We start from the raw sequence: 23,881 nt of genomic DNA on the forward strand, positions 1-23,881 counted from the left end.
CCTTTTGAGCCTTTAGGTCTTGACAGCCGAGCAGGGCCGCCTCCCAGTCCTCTCTAGTTGGCGGCACTGAGCACAAACAAACAATACAGAACTTCGCGGATACAAAGCCACTCTCACTAGTTCACTGTACTTTGAATACTTTTGTCTTAGGACAAACTTTGAAGCAAAAATGTAATAAACGCGATAACCAGGTATGTTTCAGTATGTCTTCACTTACATTTCAGAAGCTGTAAATTACTGCCGTAATCAATTGTATTTCTAATAGTGTAAGTTCTAACAGTTACAAGTTTTCTGTAATGAGCACAAGACCGTACTCCACGAATAATCAACCCATTGACTGGCCCAGTTACACCCATAACCTCAGCAAAGTGCTCAAAGGAAAGTCTAGAGCTTATCAATTACGCTAATTTCGGTGTGGTGGAAGAAATGAAAACAGGTCACACCAGTATTTAAGGTAGCATACTCACACCCTTCATTTAGCCCCCTCACACCCTTACTCCTACCGCACCTCAACCAGAATTCCTACTGGCGTTGTACATGACTCCAGCCACCCCTGAAGCCCGCATTACCAGAACTATCAGCATTTGGTTAGTCTTTCTGCGTGTTGGCGACAGGGCGGCAAATATGACATTCGTTGCAGCGTGATATTACTGACATGCCTCTGTTTGCGCTTTCAACTTCTCAAAGAGGTACTTCTTTCTTGTGCTATATCTTCTTTATTCCATTTTCGCGATTCTAGACATGTTCTTGTACAATCTGCGTTTCCTTGCACAAAACATTTTGGTGAAAAATCCGTGAGCAGTCTAGACGCTACTGAAAGTGCACCATTGCGCCAAACAAAAGTACTTAATTTCCATCACTTGAGAAATTAACATTCAGAGGAGACACATTTATTTTAAATAAGCGGCGACTCTTCCGTAGCATGACGCGTGCTTGAAGACGACAGTTCACGCTTTATTGAAAGTGTCAGTATCCGGTGGGCCATTCTTGCCGGTGCTGGGGCCGCAGGCAGCCCTGCAAGCGGCCCGAGTGCTGAACCGGTTAGCCCCGGCCAGACAGCGGCGGGACGCTTCGGCGGCAGCCACCGTCGGCAGGCAGCGAAGCGAGTGGCCCCGGTCGAAGTCGGTTGCAAAGAAAGGAAACCTGAGCTGCCGTGAGCCGCACGGTATGGCCGTGGGTGCGCGGCAGGAGGCGCTGCGTCGTCGCAGACAAGTGTCTCGGCACCGGCCAACAGTGGCGAACATCTTGCCGGTCGGGCACTTCCCCGAAGGAAAGTGCCACAGGCGGCATCTGTGGCCGTCGAAGAACCACAGGTTGGTGCCGTTCAGCACATCATCCCTGCACGGGAGGTTCGAACTCAATGGTTGCGCCTATAGTAGCCACTGACTCACCTCGCTTCGATGTACTCTTGCTAATTAAACAAAAGGTGATGACTGCAGTCTATAGACTACCTCACAAAAACCCATTTTGAGTTTTAGGGCGAAAACCTTCCTTGGCCCATGGGCTGCGGATATGCCCGCAGGATATGTCGGCAGGAAATGTTCGTAGGAACTGTAAAAAAAAAAAAAAAAGAACCTTCCTCCACCGGGAATCGAACCACTATCCCTAAGATTCCAAGCTGAGGGCGCGAACCACTGCGCCACGGCGGGTTTTTCTTTATTTGATGAGAAACCGCTTTAATTCCCCTTGCGGTATAATAGTAGCGATGACAATGACCCCGTAGTTGGTGGTAATGCTGATAGTAGGACGATAATGACGCAGCAATCATATTGATCATAATAATAGCGATGTCAATGACGGCGCTTTTAGTTGATAATGATGACAGTAGGAACGACAATGACGACGGAGTTACTGAAAACAGTCGTGTAAAGTGGCTTTGCCCATTTCCCCTCTTAAGCAGACTTATGCACAGTAATGCAATCTCGGTAAACGTTAGCAATCTCCCAAGTAAAATGCGACAATGATTACGAACAGTGCAAAGTATAGGCATAGGGGCGACCTGCAGCAGCTGCACAAGGGCTAAGAAACATGCCGCAGTGTTAGGTAGCTGCGGGTGAGTTCGCAACAGCTGAGGTACATGAACGTGCATCCGAATACACGGTAGTTGGTGCAATTCACTTTGGTCAAACTGTGGCTTCCGCGTCAGGAATTTGTTAGTACGACCTTGGGCTGGGTGTAGGTGAACGCGGTAACCATTGAACTACTATAAATCTCTGTAATAGTTGACCACAGAGTCCAGCTGTTCTCCATACGAACACTGCTATATGCAAATGTTTTGAACCAAACATGCAGGTGGCTAAGCATTTCTTCTCCACCCACGCGGTATGTGTGAGAAACCATCTATTTAGGTCCAGAAGGTGTACAGTAGAACGGCATCTTGGTTTTCGGCTCTTCGTGATTCAGTCGCATGAAGTAAAAGGCTTGAAAAGCGATGCCTAATATGTTTTGCTGAGATACCCATTTTGTATGCCTTCTGACTAAAATGTCCCCCCCCCCCCCCCCCCCCCCATTGTCGTTTTGGGGAAGAAATCAGAACACGTTGTCCGGTGAATGTTATCAGCAAAAAAAGATCAGCAGAGGTAACACAGTGTTCAAACATCGTTGCGCTTAAGAAAAAACCGATGCAGTTTGCGCTCCTGTCTCGCGTGTGTTCACCGCAATAAAATTTCAGTTGACAGCTTGTGCTCCTGTGTCTCGTATCGGTTTCTACGTCGGGCTTTCTTAAGCACAACGATGTTTGAACACGTCAGTCACCAACTAACCCAACTAGAAGCCCTCTTAATAAAGTGTTGCTTATTTGAATCATTTAACTCGGGAAGACGTTTTTTTTTCGACAATCGTCAGTTTATCGTGTACTGACTGAAAATATCACTTGATGATGATGTCATCGCTGTTTGATTTTATAGGCATGCCGTAGGAAGTTTGGAAGCGTTTGAAAGTTTTTTCGTGGCTACCAGCTGGTATACAAGACTGACTTCTAAAATTCTTCTGTTTACACTCGCCTCAGGAGGCATTCGAACGATGCTGTGAGATTCGGAAATTTTCTTTCGAAAGATGTGCATTGAGATACATGCTAATCAGTAACAAACATCTGTTGAGCCACTTATAAGAAACAAAATGATTACGTGTATATAAATTCCGAGGGATGTTTCTATTACACTAGATCGGACAAGTTGTTTGCTCCACCGCACAACCTACGGCAATCTGATCCGATCAGAGCGGCGCACGCGGTAAAAGTGTGTTACTCCACGCTGGTCATTCAACATCTGTGGGCTCCATCATTGGGAAGGAAAAAATAACCAGTGTGCAGCTGTTGCATATATAGAACTATATGCCGACTGGGACCACGCTCACGAATGGTGGTGCCCCACTTTGCATACACCCCCGTAGGACTGTGTTTATGCAGACTTTTTCTGCTAATTTAACCACTGAACGAAACTTGTGGTTCTTTGTAGAGTGAAAGAGCAGAACTACATTTCCCATTACTGTTACAATATTAGAAAAAAAAATAGTTCAACTCTGACAAAGTATACTGCAGTGGCGACTCGACATGCTCTTGCGACGTTGATTGGTGGAGAGCTGTAGGATCCATTATGCTCCTTTTCTATCGTGCGCACAGCACAAGTACAGAACCCACGACAATGCATTTCAGCACAGGAACGAAAACATCGCCTCGCGACACGCTAGTCATGGCAGCATCATGAACAAACTTTGAAGTCGCGCCGATAAAGGCAGGAGTCCGGGAATGGCCGGAAGTCGCGTGCGCCAGCGCCAGACACGCTTCGAATGGTACGAACTGCTCTCCAACGTCAAGCACATTGAAGCTAGTGGGTGAGAAATCCCAGGTATTGCGTTTGAAACGCGGCGAGCAACTGACGGAAACAACGATAGTGGTCGCCGGATGCACGAGACGAGTGTCTTGTGATGGCGCACACCGCTTCCCGGTGACCGAGTAAATCAGCCATCAAAGACTGCACTAGCAATCTCTGCGACACGATTGCTCACGATGTGGCGCTTTCAAGGTAGAAAATTTGACAGCAGCATCTCTGCACCCTGACTTTATTCCTCTTGCGGGAATCCTCCGCCCCAAGGCTAATTACATGCGAACTTATGCTCATTCGATAAGGGCATGCTTATCTTACTGCAAAGGGCGAACGTCGCAGCAGTCTGATGCGGAGCGCCATTGATCGAGCACTCGAGCTCATATGCGGCTGCTCTCACACCCGTCATAAAAAAAGGAATTGCATAAACGATGCACATTCTCGCACAATAGAATTGTTTTCTAGAGCAGATACCGGAAGATACCCGTAATCATATTTGTTTTGTTTCGTGCACTTTGGTTTGAATGGCAGCAGATAAGAGTTGCTCTTTCATGCAGGGCGGAAAGAACGACTACTGACGCGCACCTTTTTGACATGCAGCCAACATACCATGAAGCTGTACACTGATGCGAAGCCGTTTTGCGGGTGAGGAGAGCAGCTGCCGTCTCTCAATGAGGTGTTCTGCACAAATTGAAGTCAGTAAACCCACTTCAAAAGTAATGCACCCCAGATAAACTGAGCAAGAGGGCAGGGGAAAGCTTGCAGACGTTGTATAACCCGTAGGCACTAGGGGATCCAAACCCGCACCTCATGCATGAGAAGGGGTGCTCGCATGACTGGACAGGAACTTTGAGAGTGGATAGCGTGAAAGGAGGAGCTTATGACAAATGCTGAATAATTCGCAATTCATGTGTAGTGCGACGAGAAAGCCTCAAGGGTGACTTCTCCAAAAGCTGAAGGATAATGGAGACAGCGCAAAGTTGCACCCAACAGGAGGGAGAGAATTAAAGGCGCATGAAAATGTCGAAGCGTAAGGTCAAAATGGAGCAATGGAGGAAGACGGTAAGCCGGCTGCGGAGACTCGACTCGCGCTCACCTTGCGCCGGTTGATTTGTGACGCTGGAGAATTAAGCCAAGGCTTAAAGCGGAAAAACCGACGTTGGTATCCAAGTCGGCGTTGTGAGGGAAAAATGACGATATGCCTCCAGCAAGCTTCAGTTTGGATGTCGCACGGTAGATACTGATACAGGACTTAGCATCTGCCAACTCGGCAGCTGTCAGATATAGAAAAGTGACATCGCAATCGAACCCTAGAACCTTGGATCCCTAGCATATTGGAGAACTAAAATAGCTAAAGAGCTGTAGCCAAAGTTCGCATAGCTGAATATCGCAATTGGCGACCACTCTTTTCGAAAACGTGTCTGTGGGTCAAGCTAACGACACTTATTCAGCCGTACCGCCGCGGGGAATCGTGTTTTGAAATTCTACCAACTGATATATGTCTATTACTAGCGGCTGCCGGTAAACCTCTGATCCAAAGCAAGTGCCTAACTGCGGTAGTTATAAGGTAGATATCATAAATAAGTTTACTAACACTCTGGTAAATATCAGAAAGCGTTTTATATGATCTCCCATACATAACGCTCGTAACGGTGCTGGAAATCCGTGTTCATACCTGAAAAGCCCAATTTTAAATAATAGCGGTCGGCTTCGTCGAGAAGGAGGTGGAGAAAGGTGCTGAGGTCAAACGGGAAAAGGAACCGGTTTGCTACCTGCGCTGAAGAAAAATGATGGAGGGGTATATCGCCGGCTGACTACTTTTTCGCTTCGTTGAAAAGTCTGGTATACGCAACGCGGCGAGTTTAGAAGCCTAAATGTTTGGAATTGCTATGCTAACTTTTTAAGATAGCTCACTAAGAACGCAAGGTAAGTGAAATTGTGTCGGGTGTGAATATATAGGCACATCCGTCCACCAATAGAATATTAGAAACAAATCCGCTTACAGCGTATACGTTTCCTTGCGTTCCCATCTACCTTTCTAAATGTACGTCGTGTCCGCCTCTAAACATTTAACTGCTACTGCAATGTAATAATTTGAAATAAATAAAATATGCCTGGAATCACCATCATGAGCCTATTACTATACTGTAGTGAAGGTACCTGCCCATATCTGTCCATTTAACGCGGTCCTGTGCCAACTGCATCCTCTTGAGCCCCGAAAACGTCTTGATCTCATCCGTCCACCTGTATTTTTGCTGCCCCCTGCTACGAGTGCCTTAGCTCCTGTTAGCCTGTTACTGTTTCGCCTGGCATGGTGGCAAGCACGCCGAAGGTCCCTGCACTTGAAACGTGCTGTAGTCAACTACTGTAACTCCTAAGGATAAATGTGGTCCTCCGAAGTGCAATCGAGCAAGGCGTATAAGCTCTTAAAGGCAGTTCATCTTTCTTTACCCCTCCGGTGACTGCGATTTCTCGTGTTTTTCACGGATTTGTTGACGTGAAAAGTTTGTTTTTCCTCTCCACGGTGGTTGATGGAGCTGAGATGCGATGGAGGCTCGGATACTGCGTGATGTCAGCGCACGGTAAATAACCCCAGGCGGCCGAAACAATCCGGAGCTGCGGAGCTGCGCTCCTCATTGCTGAGTCGCTTTAAAAGTTAAGCCCTATAAACAACAACAACAACAACAACAACAACAACAACAACAACAACAACAACAACAACAACAACAACAACAACAACAACAACAACAACAACAACAACAACAACAACAACAACAACAACAACAACAACAACAACAACAACAACAACAACAACAACAACCAACAAGCGTTATGTTTACGAACAACTATTGTGCACGTTTTTATACTTCTCAGATGTTTAAAGTGAAGGGAATATGTATTTCCCGGAAACCAGGGAACGGGTTTGGAGGACACCGCGCTACAATGAGTTCTAAAACTATGCTCTCCTGCGAGAGATGGCCTCTCAGGCTTCGCCATGAACACTGTTGATGGATGGCGAAAGGATAGCGTAAACTCAAAGAACTTGCCATCCTTTCTATGTGTTTCTACCGTAATTGAAATAGGGGTGTCTAAATGTCTAAAGGGGAGATTAGGGGATAAGAGAAGCGGTGGTCAATTTTAGCAATGGCCTGCGAAAAAAAAAAAATATCGGCGAGAACTCCGTGGGTGCCTTAAAGAAAGAAAGTGGGAGGGGAGGGAACTGACTGCTTCTTTCATGGCTTGTTGTTTTTTATAGCAAGGCGAGTAAGTAAGAAAATGTAACAATAAATCTCGACTCAATATGTAATATAACGCGGATTTGCAGACTAATCATACATTGATCTGTAAGCTATCTATTTGTTCCTACAATCTCTCTCCTTGTACTTGAAAGCAGCTCGCTTTAGGTAAAGGCACCTGAAACACGTGTTTCGGAATGGAATAAATGAAACTAATGCTTGCTATCTAAAATGCGTTGCCAAGCTGGAACTTCAGGAACAATTTTGTTATAAAAAGTCTTGGATGCCTTCCTAGAATGTCTGTACTCTGAAGCAACGAAATCAGAAAGCTACGAAATCAGCTTACCGTTGTGGCAACGAATTGAATTACTAGCTGAATCCCTGTAAAGAAACATATATGTTTCTTTTTGCCCAAAACACTAACATTTCCAAAACCGTACCAGTCATAGCACAAAATTGTTGGCAGTTTTTGAACAATTTAGAAAAATATGAATTGCTGCATCGTAGAGAAACGGGAGTTGAATCAACAGAAGCTAGAACTAATTGAATTCTTCACTTATTTTCACTGTGGCCATTCTGCGCACGTATATCGCTCACTGACGAGGAAGACGATTAATATTATCATAACTAAGACTTGAACAATAACTGCTATTATAGCCGTTACTATAAAATTGCGTTTAAGCACGAACAGATCATGGATCCACATCTATCTGAATAATCGTTTTCAAGTACACGCTGTTTCGTCTTCGTGCTTCTTCACGAGTGAACTTAGGCGCAGACCAAAAATAAAATAAAAACGAAAGGATATACAGCCCGGCTAATTTGGAATGCCATAGCTGGGGACACGCTTGAAAGACGGGGAAGCGAGCCGAGAGAAATCTTAATTCTTGCCGGGGCCAGGAGATGAAAGGTAGTGTTATATGCACGCTCGAATATAGTTCGAAGTTCAGGGTGAGGTAGTTTGTAGGCCGCCATAACGTAATGCGTGCCATACAGCGGAATGACGAGGACGCGAACATGTGTGTTCCTACTGTGCGGCGATGAATTCATTTGCAACCGGATTATGATGTAAATTTTTTGGCAACGGTTAACATAAACATGATTCGCAATACTGACAGTGCACTATAGTCGAAAAAAATACGACAATTTATCGCGTTTTTTGTCTTATCGGCACTATTAACGTTTCGTTCAGGCTTCATATAATGCAGGCAAAAGCTGAATAAAAGGGAGCACGTGAGCCCGTTGATTGTAGCGATGAGGGCAGGTACGCGATTCTCGTTGTTCTCAACACTGAAGGCGCTCTCTCATGCGTTTCTGCTGCCTTTAGCAGATATATGTATGCCACAGTGCTCGGTCGATACGCATTATCCCTACGAAAGGAGGGGGGGGGGGGGGCACCACTCCTAAAACAGGGGCGCTAATTATCTGACGCGCAATTCGGCGTGGCTATGACGGGGTGTTACATCAGTTAATCGAACAGCCTTGTGTTCCCTTTTATAAATTGCTTCCGACTGCACTAAACGATGCTAATGCTGGGATGCCTGCAGCCTTACCTGCCGCACGTAGACAAGAGAGCTGTCCGGAAGCATTTGTCGGGTGGGTTGCTGCTGCGGACGCACTGCTGCGAACAGCCCAGTGCCGTCGCGAACCGGTTGGAGCTGCGGATGCAAACCTCGGCCCCGTTCTGTCCGCTGAGGGGAACGCAGGCGTTGGCCGCAGCCTCGAAGTAGAACTCACTCCGGGGCTCCAGGCAGAACTTGTAGAAGACGCGGCTACAGCGGTCGCTCGCCTGAAGGAAATGGGAAATCGAACAAGGAGGGTTGAGCGCAGAACATTATCGCGACCACATTTCTCCACAGACACCTTTGGATGCGGCGTGCTCTAGAATGATCATGGAAGCGAAGGCTGGAAATATCTGTTTGTTGCCACTTTCTGATGTTGCAGAAAATATCCCTGCTTCAGAACACTATACCAATTTCGAACCTTCCAATATATGGGATTAGAGCAGTCACAGTGTTCACATTCCAAAGTGTTTAAATTACGGAGCTGTAATTCACGCAATATGAGGGTGACGCATAATGCGGCTGCTCCTTTTCTTCGATTGGCGGTCGTTCTTCGTATGTAAGTTTAATCAACGCTGATAAAAAGATAATGAAACGTTGGATAAGTAATTGAATGATCTTGTATAGCCACAGATATGCGATGAAGATTACGCCGTATAGCTGTTAGTGGAATGAATGACTTTTCAAATCAGCTGCTGCCCAGCAACCAGTATTAGAAGATGTTCCACCGATAACTTGTTTTCGCCTGATCCATGTTCAAAATCGTATAACAGCAAATGTTTATTGAAAACTGAAAAGCATTAACAGCGGCATCTCACTCGTACCAGGCGCCTTCAATGCTTACTTGTCACAAAACTTCGCAGTATTCAAAGACCAATAGTAATGCTGTGCGGGAATCGCATATAGTTCTCACAGCTAGCACTCTGCGGCACCACCTTCGGCAGAGATGCGTCGTCCAAGACAGCCTTATGCAGTCGTGACCGGGAGGAACGTCTTCGGCTATTAATTTGACGACCAAATTTCACGTTCCCTGTACGCTTACAGTTGTGCCTCTTATTGTGACAGCCGGTTGTGTGGGCGACTCCGATTATGCACAGTTTTTGCAGGAGCCCAGCTTTAATAATGCATTTACGCCTCCTTATCATGGAAACTCGCTATATAGTCGGACTTTCATAATAACGATACGCACAGAACAAATTTAGCAGAGAGCGCACAAAGCCCCTTCGAGCCCGCGTATTTTCGCGAGTTAATGTGGAGAGTGTGGAGCACAAAATCTTTACTGCCCAAATAAGGTGCCCCATATTCTGCATTCTGCGTGCATGCAGTGAAACATTGCGAATTACTCAGCGGTGATCCTTTATCGGTTTCATGTTATGCATTGCAGAGCTGCCGTTCAATGTGCCTTACTAACGGACGGTAAAAAAAGAAAAAAAAAAACTGTGCGCAGACTGTGCCACATAGACAACCGCATTGAGCAGCTGCCAGCGGACTGAGGGTTGCTTGATAACTAACGGTTCGTGTTTGTCTACTGTTGTAGCAGGAGTAAGGGCGTTTAGCCATAAGATACCATCAAGACACAGCTAAATAACTACAAGTGCGTCAAGCTTCCCGAGAGGTGTGCAGGGGCTTAAAGTCTGAGCCCGATCGATCAGTCCGGACCTTATGTTACTGACAGGAGGCATGGCCCTACGCTGGAAGAGCCTGAGCCCGCCCTGGTCTGGCTTCGTGCTCTGAATTTAAGCCCGGGCCAAGCCCGACTCATAACATAGCCGAGAGCCACGGACTCGAGGCCAACTAAGCCTACACATGGCTCAATGCTGACGATAAGTGTTTTCCAAACCAAACTCCGGTAATTGTAGTTGAACTGACGATACAGAAAGAAATACGTGTATTTCAGTATCATGAGTCTATATCAGACCCTTGAATGCCTAGCTCTCATGTTTACGATGACAGATTTGTGGAACATATAGAGGCACAGCGCATACATAAAATTATAACTTCTTATTCTGCATATATATAAAGTTATTTATTGATGCAGGCATATGCGGCGCGCCGGCATCATGAACCCGACAGCGCTGAAGTTTTTCGCTGTTGTATACCGGGCGGCTGGAATGACTGGAACTTTCTTAGTAGGAAGAACACGTTTTGGCCGCCTAGTTTTTTGGCTTCTTCAATACTGCGCTAAATCAGTCTTTGAACAGTGGGTTGTTCTTAGTCCACGTTTTCCGTGAGCTCTCATCGTGTGTCTTTCACGCATGTCGTTCCTGTGTCGATATGTCTACGCCACTGTATTGTCTGGATCGAGAAGCAAGAGGTAACTCAAGCATCGTGGATGCTTTGGCAAGGTGTTATGTCCCGCTTTCAAACAGGCGCCATCGAAACCAGGAACACGTCACAACATAGGCGCGCGAGGGGCGACAGCGCGGAGCGAATCTCGAAAGGAAATCGCAAACATCAGCACCGGCGCAGCCGAAGCATGAGACACGAAATTCAAAACAGTCTACAAGAAGCCCTTCTGTTCGGTCACTGACGCCTAGGGCTCGTGGGGGAAAGAGTGATCGACGTCGGGAGATGGATCGGGTGCTCTCGTGCGGCAAGGAATGAGGAAAACACTTGCTATTGTGCATTCGAGATGACTAGCGCATCATAGCCATAGTCTCACTTTTACAAAAAGTTACGTGCATTCAGCATTGGGGACCCCATCTGGTCCCACCAGAGACAAATATAACATACAACTTACTGTTAACCAGAATGAGCTGCTTGCAGCTTCCAAGGTTACTTTTTAGTTGTACTTCACTTGTCGCTACATACAATGCCCACAGGCATACCTTAATCACAGCATGGCTTTTCTTAATATTTTGCATTTTGATTGCTTCATACGGACGGCTCGCTTTAAGGACAGTTTCGCTCGGGAATCAACGTGTCAGTATTGGTGAGGTACTAGTGTACTGTATTTTGTGCTTTCAGGTAATAACATGTCAGGGCCTCAGACTATGTCGACCAGAATTGTTAAGCGTTAGCATGGCGTTCTGGCTACAGAAGCGCACCGACTAAAGCCCATTTGGTGTACCCTGCCTTAGCGAAAAGAAAATTTTAACCTCCTAATCGAAGTATGCGTTTGTGTTTGTGATAACTATGACATGTTTTCGCCCTTAAAAGTAGCCGGCACGAGTTCCCTTCCGCGGCGAGTAGGTTTAGTGAATCCTAAGGTTTTTTTAGTTTCATTACGGTGATTGGATTGGTCGAATCAACTCGTTTTATCACATGACAATGACAATCCTCTGTAGTTATGGCAACAGCCACAAAATCTATGATTACTGAAGTTGCAGTACGGGCGTACAATTAGCGAGGTCTGCTGAGCAATGCTGAAAGCGACCAGAAGCCTTCGTCAGCGTCACTTAATTCTGAAGACGAGTTAGGCAGTTTTAATCACTGCCAGCAGTCACGGAACGTACTTCGGGACAAAACTATTTGCAGTCAAATACTGCATGATCGCATTACTGAAGGTAGATACAATTAACAGAGAGCGTTGATCGTGTGCAGAGTAAACAGTGTTAATCCGACTATCACATGTTTCCCCGAACATGCGTTAAATCGGCGCTACTTGGAAAATCATTGTAGTGAGCAAGACAAAATAAAGCTACAAACATGCAGTGTTACAGACAAGACGATATTTAACACAAGAGCAGCTTAGTGTGCAGTTTAAGCCATATGTAAACAACAGTACCCATCTTTTTATACACATATAGTAAACCACCATAGCGGCAGGGTGCAGTCATCATTGAGTCATTCCAGGTAAAATATTGCGCACACTCTGTAAGGGCTCAATATTGTGCGATATTACCATGAATCAGCCGCAGAAATCGAGATATAAAATAAAAAGCTTCCACCAGATATTGAAATCATCGCCACGGGAGAGCAGCATGCAGTCGTACAAAACATGAGTCGTGGGGCCAATCAGGTAAAAGCAGCTCCGGATAATAGGTCGTGAGGACAGCAAGACATCATAAGCCTGTTAATTGCCGCCCGACTGCTTAGATTTCAACGAGGTCAACGGCGTCTCAGCGACCGGCTTTGCCAACGCAGGCGCACTGTGTCGATTGCCGACGGTCATCCGATCGACATCAGCCTAGTATGAGCGCGCTTTTAGTGAAGCGATCATGCGTCCAGGGCGAGAGAGAGAGAGAGAGAGAGAGAGAGAGAGAGGGAGAGAGAGACGGACCGGACGGACGGACAGATACAGACAGACGTCTAGTTAATAGACAGACAGATACAGACAGACGTCTAGTTAATAGACAGACAGATACAGACAGACGTCTAGTTAATAGACAGACAGATACAGACAGACGTCTAGTTAATAGACAGACAGATACAGACAGACGTCTAGTTAATAGACAGACAGATACAGACAGACGTCTAGTTAATAGACAGACAGATACAGACAGACGTCTAGTTAATAGACAGACAGATACAGACAGACGTCTAGTTAATAGACAGACAGATACAGACAGACGTCTAGTTAATAGACAGACAGATACAGACAGACGTCTAGTTAATAGACAGACAGATACAGACAGACGTCTAGTTAATAGACAGACAGATACAGACAGACGTCTAGTTAATAGACAGACAGATACAGACAGACGTCTAGTTAATAGACAGACAGATACAGACAGACGTCTAGTTAATAGACAGACAGATACAGACAGACAGACAGACAGACAGACAGACAGACAGACAGACAGACAGACAGACAGACAGACAGACAGACAGACAGACAGACAGACAGACAGACAGACAGACAGACAGACAGACAGACAGACAGACAGACAGACAGACAGACAGACAGACAGACAGACAGACAGACAGACAGACAGACAGACAGACAGACAGACAGACAGACAGACAGACAGACAGACAGACAGACAGACAGACAGACAGACAGACAGACAGACAGACAGACAGACAGACAGACAGACAGACAGACAGACAGACAGACAGACAGACAGACAGACAGACAGACAGACAGACAGACAGACAGACAGACAGACAGACAGACAGACAGACAGACAGACAGACAGACAGACAGACAGACAGACAGACAGACAGACAGACAGACAGACAGACAGACAGACAGACAGACAGACAGACAGACAGACAGACAGACAGACAGACAGACAGACAGACAGACAGACAGACAGACAGACAGACAGACAGACAGACAGACAGACAGACAGACAGACAGACAGACAGACAGACAGACAGACAGACAGACAGACAGACAGACAGACAGACAGACAGACAGACAGACAGACAGACAGACAGACAGACAGACAGACAGACAGACAGACAGACAGACAGACAGACAGACAGACAGACAGACAGACAGACAGACAGACAGACAGACAGACAGACAGACAGACAGACAGACAGACAGACAGACAGACAGACAGACAGACAGACAGACAGACAGACAGACAGACAGACAGACAGACAGACAGACAGACAGACAGACAGACAGACAGACAGACAGACAGACAGACAGACAGACAGACAGACAGACAGACAGACAGACAGACAGACAGACAGACAGACAGACAGACAGACAGACAGACAGACAGACAGACAGACAGACAGACAGACAGACAGACAGACAGACAGACAGACAGACAGACAGACAGACAGACAGACAGACAGACAGACAGACAGACAGACAGACAGACAGACAGACAGACAGACAGACAGACAGACAGACAGACAGACAGACAGACAGACAGACAGACAGACAGACAGACAGACAGACAGACAGACAGACAGACAGACAGACAGACAGACAGACAGACAGACAGACAGACAGACAGACAGACAGACAGACAGACAGACAGACAGACAGACAGACAGACAGACAGACAGATAGATAGATAGACAGACAGACAGACAGACAGACAGACAGACAGATAGATAGATAGATAGATAGATAGATAGATAGATAGATAGATAGATAGATAGATAGAGAGGGAGAGAGAGAGAGAGATTTTTCAACTAATATTAAGCATGGAGTATCTCGTGGGAGGGTCATCAAATCGCCAGCTTGTCCAAGGCTAACCAAGCCCGCCAAGTTAGGAGAAAAAGTTATGAAAATTGTGAATTATGGAGACTGAGCGGTAACGGGGCGAGAGGAAAGACAATGTTTTAATCACACGGACTGCGGTGATATTTCACATACGTATCGAAACATTTGAGGTCGATGAGAACATATCGCAGGTAAGAAGCTATCGTGTTGCTGATCATACGTGCGCGCGCACGCACGCACACACACACACACACACACACACACACACACACACACACACACACACACACACACACACACACACACACACACACACACACACACACACACACACACACACACACACACACACACACACACACACACACACACACACACACACACACACACACACACACACACACACACACACACACACGTTAAGATATATGTGTGTGTATATATATATTAGCTGCTTAGGTGCTGAGGTTACCATGTCACGTTATAAATTTTATTTACGGTCATATTGATTGATTGCAGTGCATCTCCACAGTAAGGCAGTTATGCGTGATTACCCCCATGCCCCTCTGTCATAGTGGCTGGCGCAAATACTATCTGAAAAAAGATTAACGGCGGCTGGCGAATTCTGCGTTTTGACGCACTCTTGCAAACGGCGGCACCAGTAGCAGCTGTCGCCGAAAATATTTAATGAATTCCAGGAGGAGTTTTTTGACCAGAAGCAGCACTGAAAGACTGCCTATATTTTTTACGGCTGAAAGCGGGAAGGATAACGAAAATATTTGATCGTAATTTGAGGAAAACGCATCAAGCAACGGAGAGGAAAGTATTTGTAACGTTAAAATGAAGAAAAGTGCAGGGTGGGTAGGGGAACTATCCAGACTTAACGACTTCAGGTCGAAGCCAACAAGGCGTGATAACTGATGGTCGGTAATAGTATGGTGGAGTGTGTATATTCTAAGAACAGACGATATATAAGGAAATGGCAGAAAGTTATTCGGGCGGATGAAACCTGGAACTCTTCATGAAAGCCATTGCTACAAATGCCACAAGACCGCATTAATAGGCGGCACATTGGAGAGCCCTTTTATGCTGCTGCCGACGATGATGATCAAACATAAATGATTTCATTCTAAACAGGGTTAATGCCGCTTTAAGCGATCACCTTGTTACTACTATTATTGTACGCACTTTTTAAATTTTTCGTATTTATTTCGCCTTCCGCCCTCCGCACAAAGGAAAATTGTTTTAAATATATTATTCCTAGTCTTTCAGAGTTATTCCTGGAGAGCAGTGATATAAAAATGTATAGATGCTGCAGAGAGCGTGTTGATAAAATATTGAAAACAATAAAAATACGTAACGAGATTTAAAATATTGACATACTGTCATGGTGAGTGGGCTGCAGGGATATAGAGGCCGTGCTTGGTTTGTCGCTAGTCATTTGCAGTAGTGAAGATATGAACAAAAATAGGCATATGTGTATTTGCTTTATTACGCTCTCTATGGTTGCTCTCTACCGTATGAGGTGTTGCTCAGCTTCAGAGCAACGCACGGACCGTCACAAAAACAATGTTGCCAGAGTAATCTTGTAAGTTGTGGTTAAGCTACCAGCATTAAAAAACGTCAGGCCGCTCAACGCTCCTTAAGATAGAATGACAGCATCACAATTCCCAGCTGAATTTCCTTCCAGCGATGGCTTGAATTTCGTTGCTGCGTTTGTCAGCATATAATTTAAACGTCAACCAGTCAGTGATGTAGGACCCCAAGCTTCCCTGTGCGCCAATGTGCCATTTTTGGGTTGCACTCCTGTGGATGGTCCTTTGTGGTTGCGTGACCTTTGTGACAGCATCGCCGTCAACCAATATGAAAATTTCATCTCTCTGGGCAGCAACGTTCCCGAAATATGGGAACTATGACGTTATCACAAACTTAAGAGAGGATGCACTTCACTCGACTACATGGACCACAAGTTTTCATGGCCATTTTCATTATCGCTATAATCAGCTACATATCCAGTGAAAGACAACTTTCTGTACCCTTCAAAGAATTTTCTCCTGTATATGCGGCAGCCACTTTATCTCTTCAAACTTTCTAATATCCTCCGGATATCTCTCTCTATTCTTCCTCTGAAACGCTTTCCTTCACCTGGAATCGAATCAGTTATTTTTTTTTCCAGAGATATTATTGGGGATCATTTGGTAATAAAGGTGCTATTTCCGTAATCTCGACGAGGGCCAGGGGCGAAAGCGATAAACAGCAGAGCATGCCTTAAACAATATTGAACACATTAATATAAAACTGAAATACCCATACAGCCTGGATGTGTACAGCCAGCAAACATCAGAACTGCCTTACGTAACGGGCAGCTTTTCAGTGTGCCTGCATGCTAGGACGGAAAAAAACTCAGGAAATATCGAGAATAAGCAGAGGTTCGCTGAGCGTGTGCTTTTCTTCAAGTTTTCTCCGTCATAATAAAGAACAAGAGCATAGCAAAGGCGATGATTGCGTAAGCCAAGTAAAAATTTGGCTTGCTCTACGTTTCAAATTGGGCTTCGTCTAAGGCTCAAATAGGGCTACAACAGAGATTAGAATAACACACTTCACTAAAATACTTTGAGACCACAGGTCGTTTTGCATCTCCATTACATACCTTCGCAATGGCGTTGCATGTGATGCGTTATCATGGTACTTCTTATAATTTTGCGATGACCCGCGAAACATTCGACATTGCCCTATCAAAGTTTTCTAATGGTACTCTTGAAGTTCCTACCAGAAGTGTCCTGGTGCTACCTGAGGCGTGTCCTTAAGGATGTGTCTGCGCAAAACCAGCAGGGCAATAGAGCAGATTGCCAAACCGAAACATCACACAGAAAGTGCCTAAATTTAGGTATATTCTACGGTGGCTGGACTCACGCCAGCAATCTTATCCTGCGGTGTGGTGTCCTGCACGACCTGGTCGCTACTAGGCGTTGCCGTTGATGTGCCACCAGCCGTGGAGGTATCCGTAGAGGTTGTCGATGAGGCTACGTCGCGCAACGGCGCTGTATCGGCTAGCCTCCCGGCGTCCTGGACAACCTGACCGCGTCTGGTCTTGTCTTGGCTTGGATTGGCTGGAATAAAAATGTCGCCATTATGTTTAAATCGCAGAACTGAATTTTAGAATATCACGCAATTTCTACAAACTCAGGCTTTCTCCTGATGAAAAACCTAAAAAATAATGAATCACAAGGAAGAACGGGGCAGGAAAGGGCACACTAGCAACTGTATTGGAATCGAAAAAAAAAAAAAACCCTCTGTGAGCATGCGCTTGAATTGCTGCACGTATAAAACAAAAACTTGGAGTGTAATGCTAACGTCATAAGCCCTATTCTCGAAACAAGAAAGGAAGATGAAAAAAAAATCAGCAGAAACATAGGATTGCTTGCACGTGTATAAAGGCGAGAGCTGCCATGCGCGTCTGCGACGACCGTCGTCTACGCGTGCTCTGATGGCACTGATACGTCAATGCTGTTGGACCACCAAACAAAACAAGCGAGAGAAACAGTCCCAGCAACCGGGACACGAACGTGGCTCCTTGGAAGAAATACCAGCGATATGTTTTGAAGGAATAGCTATATATAGTCGGCAACATTAGGCAGGGAAATGAAAGAGCAATTTACGGCGCATACCCAATGGCATTCGTGGACCGCGGATCCCTCTGTGGTTCCACATGTAGCAGTATCGTAGTTCAAGCAACGTGGAGTTGGAGATATCCACAGAAGTTACTGCTTTTCACGCTCGAAATTAAGGCGCATGGCCAGTCTTTTTTCTTGCACAATACAATTTTCGAAATGAAAATGATATTTAACTACAACGGGCGGCTGCTCATGAATTATAGCTGATAAAATGCAGCCGTGCGGGGAAACAAACACAAAAATTCACAATAAGCAGGTGAAGCGCCGGGTAAGAAATAGCAACTCGTAGTGTGAAGAAAGGACAAGACTAACCTTGAATTACCAATTACCGCGTCCGGTCGCTTTCTTTGATCCTTTTCGCCTGATTATCAAATGAAGCATTTAAGCTCTAGTAGGTTGAGAGGTATGCGTATACATGACATGAGGCTGCCCTTCTTATTGGATTCGTTATGCCTAAAAGCGACCTCAGGTCCCAGTGTTAGCTGGTATCAGCTCAAGAGAATGTCTTCAGGGAGCCAGTGTCGGTTTGATGCAGCTATCTCCTCCACTTATTCACGGTCCCGAGACACTTGTTTAAAAGACTAAAAGTTGGGAACCTTTTTAGACAAAAATCGTGATCTCCGGGAATCAATCAACTACCTATAATACTGAACGAATTACAGGATGACCAAATCTCACTTTAAAAGATCTCTTTCAAAGACTTAAAATCACATGTTATGATCTGACACTTATTTTCTTAGTGTTTTCGGTTTGTTGGCTTGCCTCGTGCCCAAGTGATGGCAGGACATAATGTTTTCCTTTTTACTTGCCGATTTCATTTTTGTATCAGGTTTTGCGTGACTTTAGTCCGTGCGTAGCGGTTTTTTCTTGTTGTCGTGTGGCTTTGATTTGATATATTGATTGATGTGCTATGTATAGCTTACTACTTTTCTCATGATGTTTCTTTGTATGCTTCAGTATTTATAATTATGGCTTTATATTCTTTTGTGGTAGTCTGTTTCGGCGACACTGTGAAATGACCAGTGCATAGGGGGCCTGCGGCCTCGTCAAGCTGTCTTTATGGCAGCTTTTTCTGCAGGCCTCCTGCATCCTGTATGTGTTTACTTGGTTTGTTTGGGGGGTTTAACGTCCCAAAGCGACTCAGGCTATGAGAGACGCCGTAGTGGAGGACTCCGGAAAGTTTGACCACCTGGGGTTCTTTAACGTGCACTGACATCGCACAGCACACGGGCGCCTTGCTTTTCGCCTCATTCGAAAAGCGGCCGCCGAGGCCGGCATTCGATCCCACATCCTTGGGAACAGTAGTCGAGCGCCGTAACCACTGCGTCCCCCCGGCGGGGTTGTATGAGTTTACTTGATGCAAATAAACACTATTATTATTATTGTTGTTGTTGTTCTTCTTCTTATTATAATTGTTATGAAAATCGAGGAATAGATGTGCACAAGGCTCTATTCTGAGTCCATGTCTGGCCCAGCTCTACGGTGCCTACAGGTGTCCCTGGCCGACGCCGCTAGAAGCGCGTGAGCCTGTCCCGCACCGGCCTTCCAGACTTAAGGCCTGTCCCAGGCTTGGCCCGACGGAAATGCAAGGCCTTAGACTTATAATTATCTAAGCGCATGCCTTTTGCAGCCACTGCAAGGTGCAGCCGGTGCATTATCAGGGTCGAGAAACAAGGAGCGACTCCGAGTAACGAGTATTCTTTGCTCAGGTGCAACGTTGCGTTTCGACCGAGGCTATACCGAGGCCAGGGGTAAGCGACAAATAAGGCACGTGAGATGTGACGGCATGGCACAGACTTTCAAGCTGATACCCAAAGAAAGACCTGAACGTCTGCGCCGGTTTACTGAATCGGAAAAAGAGTTGAATTTCATTCCTTCACGCCAAAGGGGCTTGTGCGCGGTGAGGTTAGCATTTTATTGCGTGTCTTCGGGATTAGAGAGCTCGGCTGACCCGCTCTAGACAAATGTATTCTGGCCTGGGCCCGGCGCGACCCACAGTCAAAAGGGTTCCAGTGTCTCCAACCCGGCATGCAGGAGGCCGGTTACGGTATTTCCAACCTGCCTGAGCCCTTGCATAGGTGATTCAACTAAATTTCAGAAAAAGCAGTCCCGTTTACCTCCCGGGGCGACGGCACTTGCGGCGTCCTTCAGCGGTGCTTGGGGCGTCGGCCACGTCGCCGGTAGTGAGTGCATGAGACCCAGCGCAACGGCGCCAATAAATAGCGCAGAGGTGAGCGCCAGCAGAGCCATGCACAGGGCCTGGACCCAGTGGACACCGGTGTCATCGCATTCGCTGGGCGTAGAGCAGCGGTCGTCGAGGAGGGACGTCGTCTCCGCGCCGTGGCCACCAGACGCGGAGGCGAGGTGCCGCGACCTCCGACTGCTCACGCGGGTCGCAGTGGAAGCGCCGGCTCGGCTGGTGGCGGCCTCCTCGCACTCAGAGCTGTCGCGCGGCCTTGATCGTCGCCAGGTAGGCACAGCCCCATCAGGGTCGTCGGAGATGGCTGATTCGCTGTCGGACGAATACTGGTCGGACGAAGACATTCTTTGCGAAGTTTGGACGAGCTTTCGCTTGATTCTCCCAGAAATCCGACCTTTGACTAGCGCTAAAGAAAATAGCGGTGGCGGTACAGTCGCGGTTGCTGGTCTCTCTTCTTCTTCGTCTTCCCCGGCGGAATAACTGCATGATGTTACTGGAAATCGCAACGGGTGTTTTTGAATTGCGTACATGATCAGTGGCGAATTGCATGAACTCCCGTTTTCACCTACTTGATGGGCTAAAACTTGCTAAAAGGAGTAAGATATATGTTAAATGATTGCCTGTAAATGTGTTCAATGAGTAGAATCAATGCTTTTGAGGATTCTTACTATATATAACTCCTTGGGACGAAACAAAAGAAACAACATCATGAGCAGTCTTGATGTTATGGCGAGTGACAGGCCATCATGCATTGCGTTTCTTACTATTACCAGAAGGGAAGGCTGGCGTGGTGGTGGTGACAAACATTTATTTACTCTTTGTACAAGGAGGTGTTTTGACCGAGGCCCTATTGTCCCAGGCCCTCACAAATTTAGGTGGAGCTCCCATTCCGGAGCCCCAACGGCCTCTAACGCCGCTCGCGCCCTGTCGACCAAGGTCCGCTGGGACTGTAGGTCATGGCAGCTGAGCAGCGCCGCCTCCCAGGCCTCCATAGAAGGGTGGGTAATGAAGGATTGGAAACGGTGGGGATTGGATGGACAGGCCCAGACCATGTGAAAAACGTCCGAGAAGGTCGCTACACACAGGCTGCAGCCCCCATCAAAGTCTGTATTAAAGTGCTTCAAGACTGCCGGGCACAGCATTGTGTTTGTAAAATTTTTCAGAAGGAGCCTTTCGTCCGCTCTCCGGAGACCTTTACAAGGTTCTGGAAAGCGGCGGTGGCTGTCCTGATAATATGTGGTAATTTTAGGCAGTAGGTGACTATGGCATTGGTTCTAGGAATAGCAGGGGGGGAGTTACTAGTTGAGTTTGCAGAGCGAAATAACTTACGAATCATGAATACCTTCTTCAGCAAACGCAAGAACCGGAAATGGACACGGAAAAGTCCTAACGGAGAGACTAAAAATGAAATTGACTTCATAATGTGTCCAACCCCCGCCATTGTGCAAGATGTAGAGGTAATTGGGAAAGTGCGATGCAGTGGCCATATGATGGTGAGGTCCCGAATCAGCCTAAATCTGAAGAAGGAACGCAAAAGATTAGTAAAAAAGAAACGCATCAACGAATTAACGGTGAGGGGGAGGGCACAAGAATTCAGGATCTCGTAATAAAACATTGAGTGAACTCGGCGTAGACTTCCGGGGCAAGTTTGAGTGCCCGGGGAGAGAGTGCGCGGGCCGCCTGATTGGCTAACTCATTGCCCAGGAGTCACTGATGGCCGGGAGCCCAGATGAGATTACAATTTTGAGGGTCGCTGGACCGACTGCAATTTCGTGGATGCGCTTGGCAAGAGGAGGTATCCAACCCAGCCCATAATTCCGACAGGCCTCCTTGGAGTCGGTGATGATGTGTTTTACTTGTGGGAGGGAGAGGGCGAGCGCAATCGCGATTTCCTCCGCGTATGTTGTGTTGTGGGCCTGGAACGTGAGTCTTGCCACTGTGTTGGTGTTGTGGACCACTGCCGCGGTGAACCACTTCTCACGGTAGGGACCGGCAATGTCCACGAAGTATACATGTTGTTGTCTACCATAATGTCGCTTCAGTGCTTCCACACGCGCTTGGCGACGGCCATTATGATCAGAGTGTGACATGTTGTGGGGAATGGGTCTGACCCTGAGGGCGCGTCTTCAGGGTTCTGGCGCTCGTACCCATTCCTCAAAGGTGGTGGTGCATTGGATGTGAGTTGGTGAAGAAAGCGGCGACCGGATGGCGTTTGTGATAGGCGCGTATATTGGCTGAAAAGATGGGCCTCTCGGAGTTCCCGATAGGTGTTGACCATCCCAAAGTCCAACAAACGCTGGTTAGATGTGGCAATGAGGAGGTCAAGAGTCCGTTTGATAACTTTGCGATGTATGACCCCGAGTTGGTCCTCGTCATGTTTGCGCATGAGAAGGTAGGGGGTTGAGTAGAGAATTCTACTCGTAACGAATGCATGTGCCAGTCGCAATGCATCTTTACTTCGTAACCCCCCCCCCCCCCCCCCCCCCCCCGCTGATTGGAAACCCGGCGGACCATACGGACCCCCTGGTCGCCAGACATGCAAAGTTTCATTGGTGTTGTGTCCGGTCTGCGTTGTTGGTGAATAAACAGACCAAGGATGCGGATCTCCTCGGCCTCTCTAATCGGACCCGAAGGAAGGCTGACGGCGTTTACAGTTCAACCACTATAGACGTCCTGCGAATCGCGCACCTCCATCGTGTGCGGAACAAACTTCCTTCAAAGCACAGAGTGTCATCACTGCGATTCCCAATACCGAAAAGGCTGTTTAATCCTATATGCACGCAGATACATGCCGTTTCTGTCAAGGGTGAATATATGAGCAAGAGATATGCATGGGCTCGTGTCGGGCAGGGTGTAATTTTCTCAATGAGGAGGGCCGGACCGGGCACACCGATCTCAAGTACGCACAACTTTTGCAAAACTCAGAATAGGGACGGTGACTGGCTGCTCCCGGCCCTCCGGAGCTGGGAGACAGGTGCCTTCGTCCTCTGCGATGCAGGCTGCTTGCCACCGGTGTATCTGTATCTGTTGTGCAAGCCGTCATTTCACAAGGCGCTGCTTCAATGGCGGATGACGGCTGTTGCGATGGGCATCTCTTTTTTTTTTCTTTCTTATTCCTTCTGTCCGCACGAGGTAGCGGTGGTGTCTCAGCTGCTGCTGTTGTTGTGCCCTTACATAATGCCGCATACCGACGAAGGGGATTGGCCATACGTGTAACCCTCAGAAATAGAATTATACAGCGTGATGAGATTAATGAAGATACATTATTACATAGAGTATCGCATTATTTGCAATTATGTACAGTAAGTTATTTAA

The 23,881-nt window shown here is 46.7% G+C and overlaps 1 protein-coding gene across 1 annotated transcript; it reads right to left on the reverse strand.

The window, feature by feature from the left end:
• Nucleotides 1-712: 712 nt before the first annotated feature.
• Nucleotides 713-20,910, reverse strand: LOC146192350 (uncharacterized). Its single transcript, XM_084600455.1, has 4 exons — nucleotides 20,484-20,910; nucleotides 17,606-17,802; nucleotides 8,611-8,846; nucleotides 713-1,338 (listed from the first exon to the last, which is right to left on the reverse strand). Exons 1-4 carry the CDS (start codon nucleotides 20,908-20,910, stop codon nucleotides 948-950), a joined length of 1,251 nt encoding a protein of 416 aa, XP_084456581.1. The 3' UTR covers nucleotides 713-947.
• Between the last annotated feature and the right edge of the window lie 2,971 nt (nucleotides 20,911-23,881).

The sequence above is a fragment of the Amblyomma maculatum genome, chromosome 4 (genome assembly GCF_055883805.1).
Source record: "Amblyomma maculatum isolate TAMU_Amacu chromosome 4, ASM5588380v1, whole genome shotgun sequence".
Taxonomy (NCBI): domain Eukaryota; kingdom Metazoa; phylum Arthropoda; class Arachnida; order Ixodida; family Ixodidae; genus Amblyomma; species Amblyomma maculatum.